At 39.7% G+C, this 21,766-nt stretch overlaps 1 protein-coding gene across 8 annotated transcripts in view; it reads right to left on the bottom strand.

Annotated features, from left to right (window-relative positions):
• Positions 1-21,766, bottom strand: part of ITSN2 (intersectin 2) — an 80,514-nt gene that overhangs the window by 49,251 nt on the left and 9,497 nt on the right. For 7 of the 8 annotated variants that reach the window (XM_058021658.1, XM_058021655.1, XM_058021662.1 and 4 more), the window contains exon 2: positions 17,907-17,970. In XM_058021658.1, coding sequence (XP_057877641.1) covers positions 17,907-17,937 — 31 coding nt within the window. In that variant the 5' untranslated portion in view covers positions 17,938-17,970. Of the gene's footprint in view, positions 1-17,906; positions 18,101-21,766 lie in introns of those variants that run through there. The other variant, XM_058021656.1, reaches the window with a different exon arrangement.

Genomic DNA, 21,766 nt, shown 5'->3' with positions numbered 1-21,766 from the left:
ACAACCAAATAGACTGAAAACTTTCAGAAATAAAACATGTCACTTGCAAAATAAAAGCTGGGATTTCTCAAGAGACAAACTTAGACACACCCAGCTCCTACCAGCTTGGCAAGGACCTTTTGTGACACAAACGTGCTTCCCAGATGTGCAACCCAGCTGAGACAATGCCCCAGCCAGACTGCTTCAGCCTGGCTTTCAGACAAGCTCTGTTGTCCTTCAGAGCTGGTGCAGAGCAGTTTCCCGTGGCTGCTGATTGTTTGCAACCCAGGCAGGATGTGTCTCACCATCCCCTGTGTGAGCCAAACCCTCCCCTGGCTCTCTGATGAACAAATGGCATTCAGTGTCACCCAGGTTCCCATGCACAGGGTTAGCACCCTCAAGGCTTACACTTGTCTTGCCAGCACTCTAAAAGCAAAATTGGGACTGCTAACAAAAAAATAATTTGGTTTTGTCTGACAAAGAAGTGACATTTTGGGCTGTTTTTTATTTTTTAAACAGCATGCAATGCCCACTTCACATTTTTCAATACTTAATGAAGAATAAAATATTACAGCCTGAGAGTAGGAATGAGAAGTTACAGGGAATAACTGTGTTTTCAGTGCTGGTAATACCAGGCAGAACCAGAGAGACTTTCAGAAATGCTGCAACCTGCTGCATAAAGGTCAGGGTGTGCATCCTTTGCAGGAAAAGCAGCTTGCCAGAAATAATTTGGTTTGTTTTTTAAGTAAAAGGAAGTTTTAGTCGGGAAGTTCTTGACAAATATTTAAATTTTCAAGTCAATGAATGCAAGAACTAGCCAAAATTCTGAATGGAACCACTCAAAACAGCATTAAAAGGTTATTACATGAAAAACACTTCTAAAATTACATTCTGCTGAGTATTACTACTTCCAAAGAACTGTTAACCTGTTCAAGTGTTTGTACTGCTCCCTAAAAGACAGTCAAGGGAATAAATAATTCTTCTAATATGATATTAACAACTTACTTTAAAAGCCACTGCACTTGGAAAAAAAAAAAGTTAGCATAAAAGGCTTCCTCTTCCTACATAAACCTTATTTCAAAGCACTGAATATCCAAAATTTCAAGAGGTTTTTGCACTGTTTTCCAAAGTGCAACAGCAAAGTGAAGGGACTAGGAGCTGATATGCTTGCCAATACAGACACAGTAACAATGTTATTCATCTCTCATCTTTGTTTATCTACATAAAGAAACACATTTTCCAGAACACACTTATTTTTTCCTCTTAAGAAGGTCCTATTAAAACTGTATTTCTCCTTGCATGTGTACAGATTTAATTCTTTACCCTTGCTCCCTTAGTAGAGAAGTAGAGAAATAAAATGCTAAAAAGACCAAAACAAAGCAGAAACTCACAGGGGAGATGTATAATAGAAAAGATATGAGGGCATCAGGATACAACCTTTACACACCAGAATTTGGAGTTTTGCTTCTCTCTCTTAAGGACACACCAACTTTTTTTTTAATGTAGCCTCAATGAAAGAGTCTTTTTGCTGGCTACATGTGAAATTGTACTTCAAGAACACATCTCTATTTTCTTCTGATTAAATGAGCATAAAAAAATCTAAATTAGATATTGATAAAGTGAAGTAAATCTGAATCAGATGCCTAGAAATCAACGGGCACTGTGAGCATTACTGCAAGACACTAATGGGGACAACTTACACCCTGAGGTAAAAATTAGAGCAGCACTTAGATTTCTTTAAAGTGCTAATTTTAAGCTAGAAATGGGAAATGCTTAACATGTCATTGTGATTATAGAAATTATCTCAAACAGATGAAAAAATGCTCCTAAAGCTTCCAGCAGCAACTTCAGAGAGATTGACTATTTTTTTGAAGACAAAATATTAAAAACATTACATTTTCCTTCTATTAAATATCCCTCTTTGAACATCTTTTGAAGTAGGTAGCTGCAACACTCCTCAGCTTTTTAAAATCAATGACAGAATGATTAAGACCACCATAATATATTCACATGGTCAGGGGCTACAAAATGATAAAAACACAGTAACAATTTCTTGACTGGAGTTATGACCATCACCATGGCCCCTCTAGAGAATCCAATTTACATTGTAAGACAACTTTTGTTCATATATGCACAGTTTCTTACTTATTTGTTACAGATTAAGCAAGAAGATGGCAATCAATCTTGAAAATCTCACACATTTCTGTATTCAAGAGTTGCTTTACTATCTGGTAAATTATATTTCCTCTCCAACTACGAAATTCAGCATTCTACACAGCATTTTCTCAAATGTGCTAAAACCTTGCATGTCAGCAAAACCCCAAATTCACACCTGTAGCTGCATGATGATTAAAATGTCATTCAACAAGTGATTCAAGATCCACATTCACCCTTCATTCTCATTTTTGCCTTCCTTAACACATCCAAGAACATTGCTCTTTTTTGCACACTTTTACCTCTGGACCTACATCTTCAAGGTCCTTTCTGTTCCATGCCTGTGACTCTGTGATTCAGCCCCACACCCCTGCAAGGAGCAGGAACATCCTTCACCAGCCCCGGTGGATCAGAGCCTCATCCAGCCTGGCCTGGGACACTCCCAGGGATGGGGCAGCCCCAGCTTCTCTGGGCAGCCTGTGCCAGGGCCCTACCATCCTTGCAGGAAAATTCTACCTTACATCTATTTGAAATCTACAATTTTTAATTTAAAACCATCACCCCTTCTCCTATCTCAGCAGGTCCTGCTAGAGTGTTTGTCCCCACCTTTCTTACAGGCCTCCTTTAAGTACTAAAGAGCCACAGAAAGGTCTCTCTGGAGCCTTCTCCAGGTTGAACAACCCCAAGATTCTTGCAAGTATAAATTTCATTTTTAAAAAGAAATCTTAGACTAAAACCACATTATTCTATCAACAAGTGCTTCTACAGCCTTCCACAGTCCTAGAGAGTCAGTGCAAGCAACTGTCATGGAATAGTGATAACTACAAACATTATCAAAAGCACATTGTGGGAATGTTTCAGGCAACTGAAAACACCAACCTGCTATTAATTTATTTTCAACAGTAGAAAAATTTCAGATTCTCCCTTTCCCTAAGGACAGAGACTGAGAGTCCTACTTTTTTGGTGATTAATTCCATAAAGATACGCTCTCTGATGGTTTCTTTATAGGCATGGAAGAAAATGCAGTAAGTCTTAAAATTCAATGTATAAAAACATAGATTTTTAAAAATATAAATATTCATAGCAGGAATTAGGATCTAGAGAACAGCACACTTTTAAGTCAGCACACCACTCCCAGTGAAATTTTAGTGCTTGTCTATAACTGAAAAAGGCCCAGAAAATTAAGTTTTATCCTAACATCACTGGAGAGAGTGTCTGCCATCTGCAGCCTGAACTAGAACAGGTCATTGTTTTCTGAATAGAGGTTAATAACTGTTGGACAATGAAAGTATTTGTGTAAAATAAAATAATAATTAAAAAAAATTAAAACCCCATTGCTTCTGTGAATCCACAGATCCACAGTGAATGCAGTCAAACTCCACCCACACTTATTATTTAAAGGACTCACTGTTTTTTTTCAACTCCCACCCCATATGCCACAGAAACAAGATAAACAGCACAGCACAAGAGGGAAGGCTAAAGCACTGTCAATGACTGTGTTTAGCTTAATCAGGTGCTCACAGCTCTTTTGATGGTGCTCTTGGTGACACAATTAAGAAAAGTAAAATTTGTGTACAGAAAGGCTCATATGAAGATTTCTCAAAAGCTCATATGAAGATTTCTCAAAATACCATGTGAAAATACCATACCAGTCTATCTGAAATAAACACTTTCAACAATGGGACTCACAAGGTCTTGGCAATTCCACAAAACACATCACAGCACCATTCTCCAATTGTTGTGTTTACCTATAGAGTACAACAAAGACCATCACAAAAACTCAGCCAAAATTAGTCTGCAACTCGGTTCTCCTGTGCCATCACCATCAAATCATGCTACAATCCTTACAAATATTGTGAGGATTTTTTTTGCTTCCCAAAACTACCACAAGTGGTAAAAATGGGCACTCAGTGCAACTGCTGAGAGCAGTTACACTGCCTGGTTTACACACAACCACGTCCTGGGCATGCTGAGCGGTGATGAAGGGAAGATACTCCTTCCCTGGGAAAGGCAGAACCGCAGGAGGAGTCAAACATCTGCCACCCAAGATGTACCATCCAAACTGATCTGGCTTAGCTCAGCCATTTTTTGTACTAACACACCTTCAGTTCCAGGGCTGAGAAATGTCTTGCCTATAAACCAGATCCAATTAATTCTGCATAGAGAAATTGCTGCTGTTCTTCCATCCACATGGCCCCAGGCCTCTCTCATGTCAAGTCATGAATCACAAACCAAACTGCAGGGTCTGCTCCTCACAGCCCTCTCTGACCACAGAATGGGCAAGAGGCAGGAATCTCCTTGATGGAGCAGTGCTGAACCTTTGGCTGCCCAGGCAGCAGTGAGCTACAATGTGTAAAATCACATTTTACAGATCAGTTCCCCACCAAAAATCAAAATACAGCTGCTACTACAGGCTCCCATGAGAGGCTTTGCTGCTGACAAGGAATAGCACATTACTTTTCTGACTCAGCTTAAATTTCCTGGACATTTTCGACATCTAAATCATTTTTCCCAACTGTAGCTGATAAAATTTTGGAGGGCAAGAACAGTACAATCTCTCTGACAAGAAGATATCCCATTAATTCATTATTCTTAAAAACAGAGTACTTTAGAATCTTACAACTTCATGCATGAAGCCAACACTGTATTTGACTACCCTTTTTAGGAATCAAAACTCAAGAAATGGTGAACCAGAGAGATTTTCCCCACAAAGATTTTGCCTAGAATAGAGTAACTACTGTCTTCACCTGCTCTTTTTGCTCATGAAAAACCACAAGTATTTCTCAGTAAGAAAAAGACAGAGGCCAAGTTTTCTTTCTTTCCTAGAGAAGGCTGGTACTTTCAGACAAGACGGAATAAACATCAGCACTGGCAATTGTTCTCAATATCCAATATTGGAAACCTGGACTTCTCATCCAGGTATGTCTCCAGAGATTCCCTATTCCAAAAATTCCCTACTCCAAAACATAAAACCAACAGTGAAAAGTCCTTTACTTGCCCACTCCAAAACTCCACAACACATTCTAAAGTTCAATGTCAGATGTGGAGCCTGCCCCCGTGGGATGACAAAGACCCAAAACATCCAAAGCTAAACACACTTTGAACTTCACTCTCAAGACTTCTCTGAAGATGACAAAACACAGACTGACCTCCCTTTAATGTAACAGGTATTTCTGTAATTCCATGTGGCAGCACTCAGTTTTCTATTGTTGGAAAATAGTGACTATGCTGTTGATTTGGTATTTCAGTTTCTTTAAGTTCATTTAAAATAAAAGACACCTCTTTAGGCGATAGCAGGGAGGTCTGCTTATGGCAGGATCACAGCATTTCAGGAAAGCTCCAGAAATGTCTTTACAGCACTGCATCAGACAGATAACCTTCTGAATAAAATAAAGGACTTGCTTTGATGGGCTGCCAACATCAAAAGGGAAGCAAACACTGTTCTTTCCTTAAAACAGTAAATCACCATTGAAAGAGCGGGGAGAAAAGAAAGTGCAGTCCTAGAAGAAGAGTAAATAGACTTGAAAATGCTCTATTAAGACCTCTGCCACTGGTTAGTCCTGCCAATAGGCAAAGGGTAGCTGTAGTGAGAACAGCTGGATTACTGATAAGGAAAAAACATAAGACATTTCTCACATTCTCCAGAATATCTTTGTTTCTCACTCACAGGCATTGCTTGTTTTTCTCTAATAAAAACTATGCTCCTATGACCTACAAAGTTAATTAACTCCACAGAGATAATAAACCTAAATTGAAAGAGCATTCCTTGTACATGTGAGTCATGAGGATTATACCACCACCTCTGTAACCATCAAAAAAAACTAGCATGAAGCTTCATAATGACCTTAAATAAATATTTATCCTTGTGTTTAAAAAGAGGAAAATTTCAGCACAGACATGCAGCAACGTGCCTCAAGCTGTATAACAAGGGGTTTTCCTTAATGCAACCAGCAATCACAATACAGTCTCCTATTAGGAGCCTCCAGAGACTTGTCTGGTCTAGGACATATTTGGATTAATCTAATAATTCCAGTCTTTCTGTGTTTGCAGATAAGTTTACCACAGAGGCATTTATCACAGATTTGATTTAACACTCCCAACTGAGATGTTGAATCAGGCTTCTAATTTTTCCTCAGTGGTGAGTAAACACTCCAGGAGTCTGAAAATACACAGAACATTTTACCATTAGTCTAAATTTGAGATTCTTTATCAGTGTAATTTCTATTTTCAATATTTGCTTCCCTCCTTCACTGTTGATTCCATATCTCTAACAGGAGAAAAATGACTAACAAACAGCATTTATCCTTATTTAGGTGTGCTAATGTGTATGAATTACTACTGTGGAGGCTTTGGGTCCATCCCAAAGCATCACCTGCTCTTCCTTGAGGTTTGCACCTGCTCTTCTGAGCTTCCACAATCTCAGACTATCACAGGAGGCATGTGCAATCTCCTTTCACAGTTCATACATTAATCTCCAATTACTCATCCTACCAGAAATGCTCCATGGAGGCTCTCATTTTTATTAAGCAACACCAAGGCAGCTGCCAGAGGAAAAGGGTACCTATTTCTGTACTTAACTGTAACTTCAGCAACTTCTTTTTGTGTGCACATAGATAAAAGGAAAAATTTGTAGCTAAAGAATGTTCAGTACAGGGAAACGTGATTCTCCTTCAATTTTATCATGTCTATATTTACAAGAATTGTGCCCACTGAAGCCAAGAGAATTTTTAAAGATTTTCAAGCACCTCTTGCACAGCTGGTACCTGCAGACTTGTTAAATAGCGTCAGGCACATGCAAGGCTACAAGATTTGGCCAAGAAAAGTTTGATTAATTGTAGAGCAAACTTACAGAAATGTGGACAAAGCAACAGCAGCCACATTGCGTTTTAGAGTACAATTAATATTCTTTGCATTATGTACAGAATTTCCAGATATTTGGTACACTGGGAACTCTCAGGCTGGACAGTTCACTGAAATAAAATACTGAGCTTGTTTAAACTATCCACTTTCTCCTGTGAGATGGGGTGCAGAATTTTGCCTGGAGATCTTGTCACTGGCAGCCCTCACTGATACACAAAATCCATCCATAAAGGAGGAACATCAGAACACAGGACACCCCGTGCCACACAGTGATCCCAATGTAGAAACATAATCCATGCTTTCAGGAGGAGTATAATCCCTAAAACAATTTAGAGATACATAATAGTGTAATCCATGCTAACAGTATAGATCTAATTCTTTTCTGAACTCTACAGCACACTTGGCTATTCCAAAGCACTTAAAGTATCAGTTTGTAATAGCAGGATAGTATTTCTATACTTTATAAATATCACAGAATCTTTTCGGTCATTAAGGATATCCATTTTCAGAAGATATTTTTTTATTAAATTATTGCCAATTCCACTGAAGCATTAAAAAAAAAAAAAAAGAAAAAAGAACAAAAAAAACCCCCAAAAAATCCCCAAAAAACCAAACAACAACAACAACAACAAAAAAACCCACACCAAGGAAGAAAAATACTGAAAAACAAAAAAAAAAAGTAAAGTTTCGTTAATGGTCCACTAATGTAAAAGTACATCAGGAAATGTGTGCTAGAAAAGTATATAAACTATTCTGAACTGCAAATTAATATGCTACCCTTTACACCAGTTTCCTGTAATGTTTTTGACAATTCATTCTATAGTGCGTTTTTTAAGTTTCCATGAAGCAAGTTTCCTACATCTCATCAAAAAGGGCAATCACTGTAATACACAATGTTGGTAAACTCATGTTTTGTTCTTAAAAGTTAATTAACTTTGCCTTTCCTTACATGAAGATGTTGGCACACAGAGCTGGGCTTAACCTAAGCCTTTGCCAGATTCAATAGCAGCAATTAATATAAAATTATATTCTGCCTGATTCTGGAGAAACAATGGCAGTGAAACCAACCGTAGTTGCTGAGTTACACTGCTGCAGCACATGAAATAAGCCCATTCTTTTAGCCAGTGACAGCTCTGTCTGTGCCCAGAATCACAGAAGCACAGAGTCCTTTAGGTTGGAGAAGACCTTTAAGATCATGGAGTCCAGCCATCAATCCAGCACTGCCAAGGCCAGCACTAAACCATGTCCCTCAGTGCCACATTTACAGATCTTTTAAATGCCCACAGGGATGATGACTCCAGCACTGCCCTGGGCAGCCTGTCTAATGCTTGACAACCCTTTCAGGAAAGAAATTTTTTCCAGTATTCAATCTAAATCTCCCCTGGTACAACTTGAAGCCACTTTGCCTTGTCCTGTCATTTGTTACTTGTGAAAGAGCCCATCTAGCTGTCCCCTCCTGTCAGGAGCTGTGCAGAGCCAGAAGGTGCCCCCTGAGCCTCCTTTTCTCCAGGCTGAGCCCCTTTCCCAGCTCCCTCAGCTGCTCCCCCTCAGACCTGTGCTCCAGAGCCTTCCCCAGCTCCTTTCCCTTCCCTGGACACGCTCCAGCCCCTCAATGTCCTTCCCAAACTGCACACAGGGTTTGAGGCACATCCTCTCCAGGGACCAGCACGTGGGAATGGTCATTTTCCTAAACCTGCAATTCATACTTTTGGATGGATTTTAGAAATGGAAAGAAGAGATGAAAAAAGTCACACCAGCAAGAGTCTTTCCAATGGAACGTATGAAAAGGTCAAGTAAGCAATATTATCATGGCATAACATAATCATACTTTGCTAAATTCTCCAGCTTTAAACCTTGCCTCCATTTGCTTTTAAGGTGAGCAAACTTCCAGCTGACAGAACCCATGACCCTCCTTCCCAGCCTGACACAGAAGATTGAAGGGATGCTTACCCTTCAGTTAAGGATAAGTCAGAAGCTTTTTCAAGTAAACTCATCAACCTGTATTGTATCAAAGCCTTCCAGGAGAAAAATAAAAATTTTTAGTTACCATGTTTGTGGAAAAAGTTCACCAGAGCCTAGACAAAACATTTCTAATCCTGGAAATTGATGCTTTATGCTGCTGCTGCTCACCAGCATTCACAAAACAACCCTATGATTTAATTAAAAATTTACAAAAGAACAATTTGTTTAATTATTGTCTAGCAAATCTCTGTGGAGTGCTGCAAAACTAATAAGATTCAGGTGAGTTTGCATCTGTGGCAGCCAATAAATCTTTCTGCACCAGGAGAAATGCAGGCAGTAAAAATACCAGGGAAGAGGATGCAAAGTGAACCTTGAAATTACATGTGGTAAAGGAAATTATTCTCTCATGAAGACATATACTGACAAGATCAGAACAGAATTCTGTTTCAGGAATATTAGGTCCTTTCCAGTAATTTTTGTAGTTCTCATCACTATCTGGCCATTAGACTAAAAACCACATTTCTGGGTTCTCAGGGCTGAGGAGGAAGGCTGATGGGTTATATTTGCAATGAAGAACTGGGACACAGACTTGAAAGAGGAGAGGAAAACAGACGAACAAAAAACATATTCCCAAAAAATTACACAGGAAGGGTGGGAGAGAAGAAAAAATGAAGAGGCATTTCCTGAATGATCTTGGAATAAAATAAAAATAGGAGATAATTCAGGAAACAAAACACAGTGACAGTCCTTCCAGCAGAGACTGAATATCCCCCCAGCTGATATGCCAGCACAGTGACAGTGTGAGCCAAGCATGTGGTGGTGCTGCTCCAGGATGACTCCTCAGCCCCAGTGCAGCTCCTGAACCAGAGAACTGCCTCATTACTAGAAGGAAAATCCACCTATGTCTAATGATTTAAGGAATCCAAGACCTTTTGTCATTCACAGCTTCCTACAGCTTTCACTTTTTATTTGACACAGTGCAAAGTGCTCTGTATGACTGAGATCTATGGTACTTTCATCTGATACTGGATAATCCATGTGTTATCAGAGAGTAATTACCATTCCCTTGCCTGAAAAATAATGGATGACCTTGGGGAGGTGACATCTGTATTTTCCACCATCCCCACCCTTTCGTTTCCAAGCTGAAGTGTCCTAGTCAATTCAATTAATCCACATATGGAAGCTGTTCTGTATCTTTAATCATTCTTGTTACCCTCCTCTTTGTAACTTCTAGTCCTGGCAGAAAGAAAAAATGAAGGCAAAATGAAGGAAACACAAAGGAAACAGAAGCAAGAATAAGAGAGTTTGCTCAAATAGTTCTCCTTAGAAGGATAAATTACTAATTAGCAAAATCTGCCAACTATATCCAGCACACATACAGTATTACTTTCCAAGCACACATGGGGGGTTGATTTGAAATACAAGAAATTTTAAACTGCTTCATTTATATTCATACAACCATTGGTATCAGTTTATATAGTATCATATATATCAGTTTATATCATAGTCCCTAATCCTGCCTTGCCAGCAGGCTCATAGGGACATTTATGGGCTAGAATTTGGAACAGAATTCTTCCCTGAGTTTTACAGTTGTTACAGTTTCTCAGTTGCCAGAAACTCTGCTTTAGCAAGCTTCTTGAGCCAAAAAAAGCCCCAAAGGGAAAGGAAAAAAAAAGGCAGCAACCATTTAATAGCCATGGCACAGATTTTTCGTCCTCAAGTTTTGATTCTATGTTTCCAAAAGATCTTAAAGACAGTGAGTCCTAAAAGTGAGTTGTAAGTTGTTCACTGTGTTAAACAAACTACCAAACCAGCAAACAAACCCATTTTCTTCTGCTAGCCTTAAACTCAATAATTTCCCTACATATCATGTTGCTTTGCAGCTATGAAAAAATACAGTGAATATTCCTTCCCTTGTTAGCATTTTCTATACTGTTATGGCATTACAGGTTTTTAGCTGTCTCTAAAAAACTACCTTACCTATCCTTAGCTGTCTCTAAGCTAAACTAAGCAACTCTCATCCCTTTAGTCTCACTTAGCACAGGAGCCACAATCTCTCTGTGCTTTTTCACAGGTATCCTTACTTTGAGTTTAATTCCTTTTGTGTAACAGATTCTGGCAGCTACAGAGTGGATCATTTCCAGAAAAGGGAGCTTGGTCAATGTTATCTTCAGGCCAGGTTAAAAAGGACTGTCTGTGTATTTCTTAATCCAATCTGAGAACAGAGTACATTAGAAATAAGAGGAGAGACTCTGCTGGCCTTCCAACCCACATCATCTCCATCACAACCAGTTTATACACTAACTCACACCTGTAAATTTTATTTCCCCAAGCCTGAGGATTTCCGTGAGACACAGAGCTATAGAAGCACTATTATTTGTTTCACAACAAATTTCACTTGTAGCTGGTAAGAAAAAATAAGTGCACCCTTTTCAGTACAGTTATACAAGTATCAACACACACTGTAGCAGGTGCAGAGCTTCACAGCAGTGAAACCAGGACTTCTCAGGAAAGATCTGCTTCCTACAGAAACAACTGTGCTGCACAGATCATGGTTCAATGCTAAATTATGGTTATGACAAGAAAGGCAGAGGAAAATGTCAGTGCATAATTTAAAATATACCACCTCTTACTTCTATTTACATAGATATAAAAACTTTTATGCAAATTACTTCAGTAAGAAGAGGTAAAAGAGCAGCAAAAGTTCTTGATATTCATTTAACCTTACCTGTTCTTGAGACTTGCATACAGAGAACTTCACATCCACCTAAAGCACAGATGTTTTTAGCTTATTAAAGCACCTTCTCTGAAGATAGCCAGTATGAATGCTAGTCCCATGGCCACTGACATTCTTTCAGCTTTCCAGGGTTCCACCCCTTGCAGCTCACTCAGTGATGATTTAAAGCTACTGTCCCATTGTCAGAAAAACAGCAGATGTCCCAAAGAACTGCTGCAGTACACTGGAAAGCCTGAACACACAAGATTCCTAATTAAAGTAATAGGCATTATATAAATATATCTGACAGACCACAATGCCTGAAAAATGTGTTTGTTCTTGCCATTATAATTAGTGGGCTAAACCTGAACTCATTCTGCCAATACTGATTAGTATTGTCTGTGGCCTGCTCAAAGTGATGATCACAGATGATTTGGAATTTAGTAGATGTTAAGATGGTGCCACCTCACACAATGCTCATCAACCCTAAATTGCAACAATCACATGAAGTGGCTTAGCAGAGTAATGCATTTCATAAACTTGGGAGTTAAACCTTCAAGGAAATGAACATTTTAACAGTCAAAGCACTTTGAAACTTGGTCATGTATTAGATTTATGTTATCTCAGCCAAGCCTTCAGCCTTCTGCTCCATTTTGGGAAAGTATTCGTAGATTTTCTTGTGTTTTTTTTGTTTAGGGTTTTATGTGCTTTGAAGAAAAAACATCAGGAAGTCTCTCTGACATCCAAACTGAATAACGCAGCTTACATTATAGTATTAGTATTCCAGACAAAAACCATCCTGGGTCTCCCACTCAGAGAAAACTTACCTCATAAAAGCTAACACATGACACTAACAAAATGAAATCTTAGCAAGACAAAACTATAGGCCTAAAGTAAGCTAACAGCACAAGATCTAACACTAATCTTCATTATTATCTAATTCTTCATTACATTTTAGGAGCACTGGCTTGGAAGGGACTTCCAAGGTCACCATGTGCAGACTGCTGCTTCTCCAAGAAACTCTAATACATTAATTCCTTCCTAAAATGCAAGTTCTGCCTTAAGGGATTCAGATTTCCTCCTTGACCATGGTCCAGAATGTCACTGCTGACAGAACCATTCCCATTTCCAGACCAACTGCATCAACAGCTGCTTCATCTCCATTTGTCCCTGTGCTAACACTGTACTTAAAGACAAGTTCATTTCCCTCCTTAAAGTTGTTCTTCCTTGTAAGAAGAAATAAAGAGCAAATCTATTTACTGAGCAGGAAATGCAATAAAATTAAAATTTAAACCCAAAACAAAGCAGTAAGCTTTTATCTGTGCAGGTTAACAAAGGCAATCCCTTTATTCTTTCTCAGCACTTTAATTAATTACACTGAAGCCCAGCTCTGTATCTATTTCACTCCCTGGGTTCTTTTGCCCCCCCTCTTAAGCAGATAACCCAAATTCTGCCCTCTAGCCCACATGTCTCACCAGGGCCTGAAGCAATAGCACACAGCACTCCTTATTTCATCCACCACATTTTAGGATGCATTTCCTTTCCCTCAAATCACATAATTACTACGTGATCCTCTAACACATCCGGTTGCCTTCCTCGTTAGTCACAGCCAGCACACAGCAGAAATCCTTCCAGCCCATAATGGTATGGCTAAAAAGCTATTTGAAGCCAGCACAGCAGAAATGTGATGAAATTTAACCAATGATATGCAGCCCATACTGTGTAATTCTGCCTAGAAAATTACTTCAGTTTGTCATTTTCCAATTTAACCAGCATATGTTTTCTTTTTACTGATGATATTGCCATAAATAACCATTAAGACTGGCATCATGAAAAAATCCAAGATGAATAACATGACTACAACAATCTGCTCTAAAATTTGCATTTTCTTTCCCTTTTAGCCATTTACTTCTCTAATGAAATCCAACCATGGGATCTGTTACATGTTTTCTACAAAACCCAGACACTGAAGAAGGCACAAAGTGCAACATTCCCCTGTCAAAAGCTATTTCCATTTACTCTATTTAACATATACCTCCATGTCTATTTTCTCCCCTCTAAAATTTCCTCTTACATCCTCAATGTGAATCATATTATGCTCACAATTAAATATATATAAGACACCTTGCATTGTGAAACCCTACAGCACTATTTCTGACTTACAAGATGAAAGAAAACACATAATATGGCAGACACACTGGAAATCCAATTTTTTGCAGGGTGTGACAGTGGAAGATAAACACCCCTCTGACTTGAGCATATGAATTTTGCTCCATATCAACTGACACCACTGCCCTCACCAAGAGGAAGTTTTAATTCATAAATACAGAGAAAATATTTGCTTTTGTCTCACAATTTCTTTCCCTTTCCTACTTTTAGATGGGAGAACAAGTTCTGATACTTGTTTTGCAAGGTCTAATTCAGCTTTGTGTCTTTATCTACACTTGTTGACATTCAAGTCTACAGTTTCCATATCTACAGTGCACACAAGGTGAAGAGTCAGGTTGCACTCAAGCAGCTTTTAATTGAACTCTGATGACCAGTGTTGATCCTAATTCAAAAACATTCAGACTGCAAAGCTTGAGACTGACTTTTCTAAAGAGAGGGTGCAGCAGAACCTGTTGGTGAGTGTTTTGCCCTTGGCACCTCACAGAACCCCTTCATGTCTGCTTTAGTCTCCAACACACTTAAGTGTGAAGACACAAAATTCTATTCACAGCAGCACAAAATCCAGTTTTACTTATAAAGGTTTGTAAGCATGTGAATTGAGTTACAACTATTACTTTCTACACCTCAGTTTATCAGAGATTTTACTGCTGGAGCACAGAAAATTTATATCGAAAGGAAACAGGTGGTAGAAGGGAAGAGAAATGGCAAATAAAAACATAAACAAAAAAAGCACAGGCCAAAAATTCCAATGGTACTTAAGTAAACAATGCGAAAGACACTGATCAGCAAATACTGCTTTCCTTGTTCCAGGTGGTCCCTTAAGATCAAATCTCCCCAAAACCAAGATCCATCAGCATGGATATCAAACCCTGAACAAATCTGTCCTACAAAAGAAGGAAGGAGAGTTGGAAAAGAAACATCTTGCAACTCCTCTCCAGCTGGAAAGAACACACCCCATGGCAGCGAAGGTAACTTCTTGCACTGACAAAGGCAGCAATCACTGAGACAAATTAGATGGAAGTACATTTTAACCTGTTAAAGCCTTTATCCTTTTAAGTGTCTTTTGCAGTTAGTATTTTAACTCTTTCTTTAGAAACACAATTGCTGAAGAAGTTATTTAGTGTAACAAAATGCCATTCCCAAAGGCTTTTGCAAGACTCAGGATGAATTCCTAAGCAAGCTCTGTTCAGATGGAGAACAGTTTGTAAGAAGAATCATCTACCATAAACTGAGTTTGCATTATCATTTTCACAGAAATAATGACCAATATTCAAGCAGTTACAGGATAGAACTAAACTCTCAGTAGGGTATCCTCGATCTTGTTTGCTGGGAGAAGGAAATGCCTGGAGTGGCTCTTTGATAGAACTGGACTCCACAGAGATAAATGTCTCTTATCCATCTGGTGTTGTATAAGAAACATGTTGCTCAGCCTTGCCTGTTCATATAAAATGTCACCACAACCTTTACATTTTGCACGGGATATAAATTTGTAAAAATCAGCGGGTCTGAGTTCCAGAAAAATCAACACCCACTCTTTAGTCCTGCTTTCCTCTTTGAATTTCAGCTTGTTAGTAAGGCACCCACAAAGGTCACCTTGGACAGCAATGGAGAGTCAAAGGGAGCTCCTTTCTGGGCACCGTGTCCTTCCATGACTTTAAAGAGAGGTTTATCAACAGCAGGTGCCCCCAGAGCACACAACATTTACACGTGGCCAGCTCCCAGCACAGCACAGTGGCCACCAGGCACATGCCAGGCTCAGGACCCTGCTTGGCCAAGGTACATTCTGAAGGTGCCTCAATGAAGCTGAGTCTCTCCACAGGAGCTACACACAGCTCAGTTCCCCTTCCTACTCAAGATCCTGTACAGAGCTGCTTTCTCTGCTTAGGCTGGTAAATAAAGCACCATAGCATCTCCCACTTGTATTTGTTTGAGGCTGAATATCATGCTTTGAACCCTGCAGCTCCAGGCTGTCACATAATCACACACTTGCACACACATCTGCTAAATGCCATCCCCTCACTTTTTTGTAACAGTGAACACCAAAAATAACCCAGAAACAGAAACTACTTCATGCATTACACTGCTCATGAACTAAAAGCTAAGTATATTGTATCTTGGTAAGAATAAGAGGTTTTTTCTCACAGAAGGAACCCACTATTTCCCCCAGCAGCACACAAAAGGGAAGGGTCAATGCAGGGCTAGCACAAAGGTGAGCAGGCAGGCAGTGCTCCCAGGCTTCGGCAGTGCCTAATGGCTTGGTTGCCTCACACATCACCTCATTCTTCATCTCATGCTTCAAGTCACTACCAAGGTCTAACAACATAATTAGAGGTTTCCTGCAATGAGTGGCAAAGGCAGGTGAGCTACTTTGAATGCAACCACTACAGCAGTGCTTGTAAGTGGTAAGCAGCAGGGAAGAGGAACAAAGATTAGAGAACAACTTCAACAGCTCAGTATTTACCTAGAAATCACATTAAAACTTGTTTAAAACACCTGACTTGTTTGAAATTTCACCAGTTCTGATAAGAAATATGACTGCAACACTACACAAAGTTGACACAGTCATCCAAACTCCTCTGTGAGGAGCAACAGTTTAACTATTGCCTGGTGTCTCTCTTCCCCATGCTCTCCCTCTTATTGTGCCTTCCAACACAGTAAAATTCTGAGAGGGGAAAGGCAGCATCCCCTGACACCACTCCTTTTGAGAGTGGCAGACAGTTCTGCCCAAGGGATTTCAGATCAAGGATATTCTCCCAAACTAAGGCTTCTGAGAGCAGTGCATGTGGTCAGCACTGACAGCATGCTTGTCCAACAGAATGGAATAAAGGAATAAAAAGCCAAAACTAAGAGACATCAAATAACTTATGCATACACCACAGAGACAGCCAAGAAATAAAGCTGTATCTTCTCCAAAGAGAGCCCCTGACTGTTTATTTTAAATTAAGAAGCAAAAACGACATGGCAAAAATAAAAAAAAACCCGACTTCCATTATGTCCAATTAAATGAAAAAAATAATTTGGTCTATAGGATTTCCCCTAGTATTTACTGACTCCTTTAACTTGGCTTTTATTGTAAAGTGAAACAAAGTCTGGAAAAAACTGCAGCTGATTGTATAAAAACAAAGTGTTGATTACACGGATTTTATTTTTTTTATGAAAAGCCTTACGCTTATATGAAACAAGTTTGTAGGTTTAATAAGAGGTTTAATTTGAAATCTGAATGTTGTTCTGGGAAAAAAAAAAAAAAAACAAAACAAAAACCCTTTCCCAATTTATCTCAGTGACAATTTTCTAAATTAAAGATTTCCCAGTCCTGCAGTAACCTTCATAGACAAATGAGATAAATAGTCACTCCTGTACCTATGTTTATTTTTATGAAGAAAAATATTCTTTATCAGGAGTATTTGAAGTACAAAACATTGTTCCTATACTTGTATTTTCATTTTGGCCAGCTCTGTAAATAACAACATGCAAATGTCAAATTTCTTTGCAGGTCTTTGCAAATCGTGCCTTCACAAATAGGCCTCCTCTAAAAATAAAGGCTCCATCCCATACACATACAGAGGAACAATTTTAAGGTTCCAACTCTCATATGTCTTTGAAAGGAAATCACCAAGAAACAAATTTAAAAGTTTCTGTAGTGCAAAGAGCACAGTCAAGAGGAAAATTCTTTTTTGCCTTTTTTCTTTTGAGAAGGGCTGATTGTTTTCATCAATGTCACAAACTGTTTAACACATTCAAATATTTTGTTTAAAATAAACAGCGTAATGGACCATAATGGAACACACTTTGTGCTGAATTACGTAACAGAAAAGGTATGCAAGTTTAATCAACTATTACTTAGCATATTCCCTGCCTGAAGTCAGGCAGGCTCCACTACAGCTCGCGCATTCCTCAGCGCTGGAAATGCCCCGGGATTGCTATCGCAGCCCAAATGACACTGCAGCGATGCTGTCCCCTCCCAGCCCACGGACGGCGACCGGATCTGCAGCCAAGCACCAAAACCCGCAAAGAAACAGCAAACCCCAACCCTCGAGCCCCGGCTGAGCACCCCGGAGCCACTCACCATTCACGGCTGCGGGAAACTGAGCCATCATGGTCCCGACTGCGCGCCGCTAGCCCTCAGCCATCTGCAACATGAAAACATCGCGCATTAATAATGCAGCAAGGGCAGCGCCCGGCCCCGCTTCCGACCGCGAACAATGCCCGGCCGGGGCTGCTGCTCAACCGGCGGCATCACACCGGGCAGGGCCGGCGGGATCCTTTTCTGGCTTTTTTTTTTTTTTTTTTTTTTTTTTTTAAATAGGGTATGCAGTGCAGTCCTGAGCCTCGTGGCAGCTCTTAAAGGAAAACGGTACCAAGTGTTGGGAGCGATGAGCACAAACAGCGCCCGGCTGGCCGGGACGCACGGCCGAGCCCCAGCACGTCCCTGCCAGCGCTCCCTCCCCGGTAAATATTGTGCGTTCCATTAAACAAAAGTTCAGCGCTCAGCTCGGTAAGCGAAAGCTGCTGCTGAGCCAAGTGGAAAACCAATTGTTATTCAAATTCATCCACTCCAACACTCCACGCACTATTAACAAAGAAAACACTCTTACATGATGTATTCTGAAGAAAGGGCTTGTCCCAATAAAAATCTGTCATCAGCCGGTTTTGCAGAAGCAACACAATGAAGTTATTCCTTCTCCTGAGCTACTGCATAAACACTCAAAAGCAGCATTTAAATGGGCTCGGAACAGAATTTACTTTCATAATGAATATCAGAGTACTAAGATTTTCCTTTTCTAGTACACATTCTTTCAAGTGTACCATATAAAGAATTCTTTAGAACTGCAAAATAGCCACTAATAATTTTCTGAGGAAAAAGCATGAACAATTCACTGCTTTACAAATATAGAACTAAGACAATGAAGTGAGCTTGTGCTTTGGATGAGATAATTTTACTTATACACTGAAATTTATACATCATTATCATTGTGCTCTCTGTGGAGAAACTACTGTACAGGATGAAGCTAGAAAAATGAAATATTTATTTTAATTAAAAGAAACATGAATCACATCTTGCCCACCCCCTTTTCAGACACCAAACGTCTTACCCACACACATACACAAAAAACCCCCTCACCTCAATACAGGCACATATTTTAATAATAAGTACAGAAATATCTATCCCCCATACTGCCTTCCTGCAGAGAAACTCCTGTGCATCTCAGCACAAAAAAGCCAGAAAGCACTCCAGTTCCACCTGAGGACAGCATTTTTTTGTATCTATTGCACATTTCTTCAATAAAATTAAAAATGTCTGGGATCAGTTGTTAACAATTCTTTCTCTATATATAGTTCACATCATCATTATACATACACACATTTGTGGCTACACACACACACATGTATATATATGTATTTAAAGAAAGTAAAGGGAGTGGTTGGTGAGTCCAAATGATCCCTCACAACGACACGAGGTATCAACCACAGAAAGATTAAAAAAGGAAGCATGGAACTGTTCCAAGACATGGACCTACCAAGCAGCCTATCAAGAGACACTTGAGATCTATAAAGAGCCTTCCTGAAAAGGGCTGCCAATGTTGTTAAACATTTCTTCAGCACATTTCTCTGCAAAAGCTGTTCTGTCAAGGAGGTCTAAAACAGAACCTGAAACCATGACACGAAGCAGGATGCTGGAGAACACCCCCAGAATCAGCAGACTTCTACCTGCATGTGACTTGTTCCATATTTAATCTTACTGGTTAAGGGCTACATATTTGATCTTTGCTCCAACTCATTTTATTCTCTTAATTTCAGCCATCTTTTAGGTTTTGGGTTTTTTTTAAAGGAGTAATCACAAAAACATAGACTGTCCCAAGTTGAAGGGACACAAGAGGATCATTGAGTCTAACTTCAGACTCTGCACAAGATACCCTAAAAGTGAACCTGCCTAGGTAAAGGGCACTGACCAATACTCAGCTGGGGGCCACGACCCCATCCCAGGGGAGCTCCCTGGCACGTTGGCCCCCTCTGTGGAGAACTTTTCTTCTATCCAATTTCAATGTGCTCTGATATGACTTTAAGCCATTCCCTCATGCCCTGCTACCAGGAGAGACCAGCACTTCCCTTGCTGCTCCCCTCATGAGGAAGGGATAGTCAGCAATGGGATCCCCCCTCAGTCTCTTCTCCAAACTGAACAAACCTCACATCCTCAGCTGTTCCTCAAAAGTCTTGCCCTCTAGTCCTTTCACCATGGTCATTTCTCTCCTTTGGACATATTCTGGTATTTTTATATGATTCTTACACTGTGGGGCCAAAAACTGGACACAGTACTTGAGGGGAGGCCTCCCAACACAAGTCAGATAATTATCAGACAATATAAGTCTTGACAGTAAACTGATTAACTCTTAAAGCCTCAGATCTTAAGATATACTTTAAAAATACTTCATATAACTCACAGTTATACAGTAGCATTTTGCATTGGTTTTGCTGAAATGGCTTGTGTAGACTGAGCTTTCAAAATCCTCCACTGCTGAGCACACGAGTGGGAGAAGTAACCCAGGCAGCTTCATGCACACCAAATGGGGAAACCCCTTCTCCTCATTTTAATGTCTCTAGAGTCATAACTATACCACATTTTAAAATCAATCTCAACTGAAAACTTTTGAGGACTTGGATGTCACTTTTGCTTGGTGAAGGTCATTCCTATTTATGAAGGCCCTGCATCTATGGAGGACACGTGTTGCTGGTTCATTTTCATCAGCAAAAACAATGAGCATCCCTGCCCAAATTATCAACATGGGATTTTTCAGTGTGCCTGAAAATTCCCCAAGCCTGGGCTGAACCAGCCTGGTAAATCTGTGCTGGGCATTGCCATGTAGATGAACCAACATCCAAGGTCCAAAACCAGGGAAGTGCCCAATGGGTCTGTACTGAGAGTACATTACAGCTCTGTGATATGATTAAATCATGATTTAGCTCTGTTGCCTCACTATTATGTCTAAATGTAGACCTTGTGGTATTTCAAATAAACACTAAACTTGAAGAGAATCAAACCCTCCAACAGTAACCCCTAAAGAGAGAAAACTATGACCTTACAGAAGCAACCAAAGATCATAAATGGGACTTTTGCAGGGGGTTTTGTATCTCACCAACATTGGGAACACAGTCTTATGACATCATTCAGACACCAGGACTACACCAAGCACAGATACCTCTACAGTGACAGATTGTACCAAGAAGTGAAAAAAGGAAGAATACAAGTATTGCTGCAGTATAATTTCCCCTCAATTTTTTTTAAAGAAGGAGGAAACAACCCAGTAAACTTGAAATCTATGCACATTTTTCAAAAGTCTGGGAGAACAATCCTTCTCAATGAATGGAGCTTGCCCTCAACAAGTATTCTGTCTTCTGTATTTCTCCAGCACATCCCAAAGGCTTGGAGATCATGCACATATCAAAGCTAAAAGCAGCTTATTTTCACAAATTGTAAATAAAGTTGCTGCAGTCACCATCTATAAAGATTACAAAGGTGTAAAAGCACCTTAAGCCTTTAGGACACAAATGTGAACCACTTCTTTTTCCAATAGGAATCACAGCAAAATATTCTCACTTTAAGACAAACTTAGACTTTTTTAGATAGATTCTGGTAACTTTTAATCATGATGGAGGTGAAAGCTGTACACTTCCAAGGATGCTTTTTACACAATGTCATACAGAAACATTCACTGAAGAAAGAAAATAAGAATCAAGAAAATATTATAACCAGTGTCCCAAACAGATGATATGGATAAAATTATGGACATTGCCACCAGAGCATTTCACAGAAAGTTGTTTCTGCAAAATGCTCTAGAAGATGTGCTTGGTGAACTCAGTCATCAGTTGTAAGAAACCGTGGCAGACAGTACAAAATCCATGGTGTAACAACAGGACCAAACATCCTTA

This window comes from Melospiza georgiana, chromosome 3 (genome assembly GCF_028018845.1).
Source record: "Melospiza georgiana isolate bMelGeo1 chromosome 3, bMelGeo1.pri, whole genome shotgun sequence".
Taxonomy (NCBI): Eukaryota; Metazoa; Chordata; class Aves; order Passeriformes; family Passerellidae; genus Melospiza; species Melospiza georgiana.
This window is presented reverse-complemented; position numbering and strand designations above follow the sequence as displayed.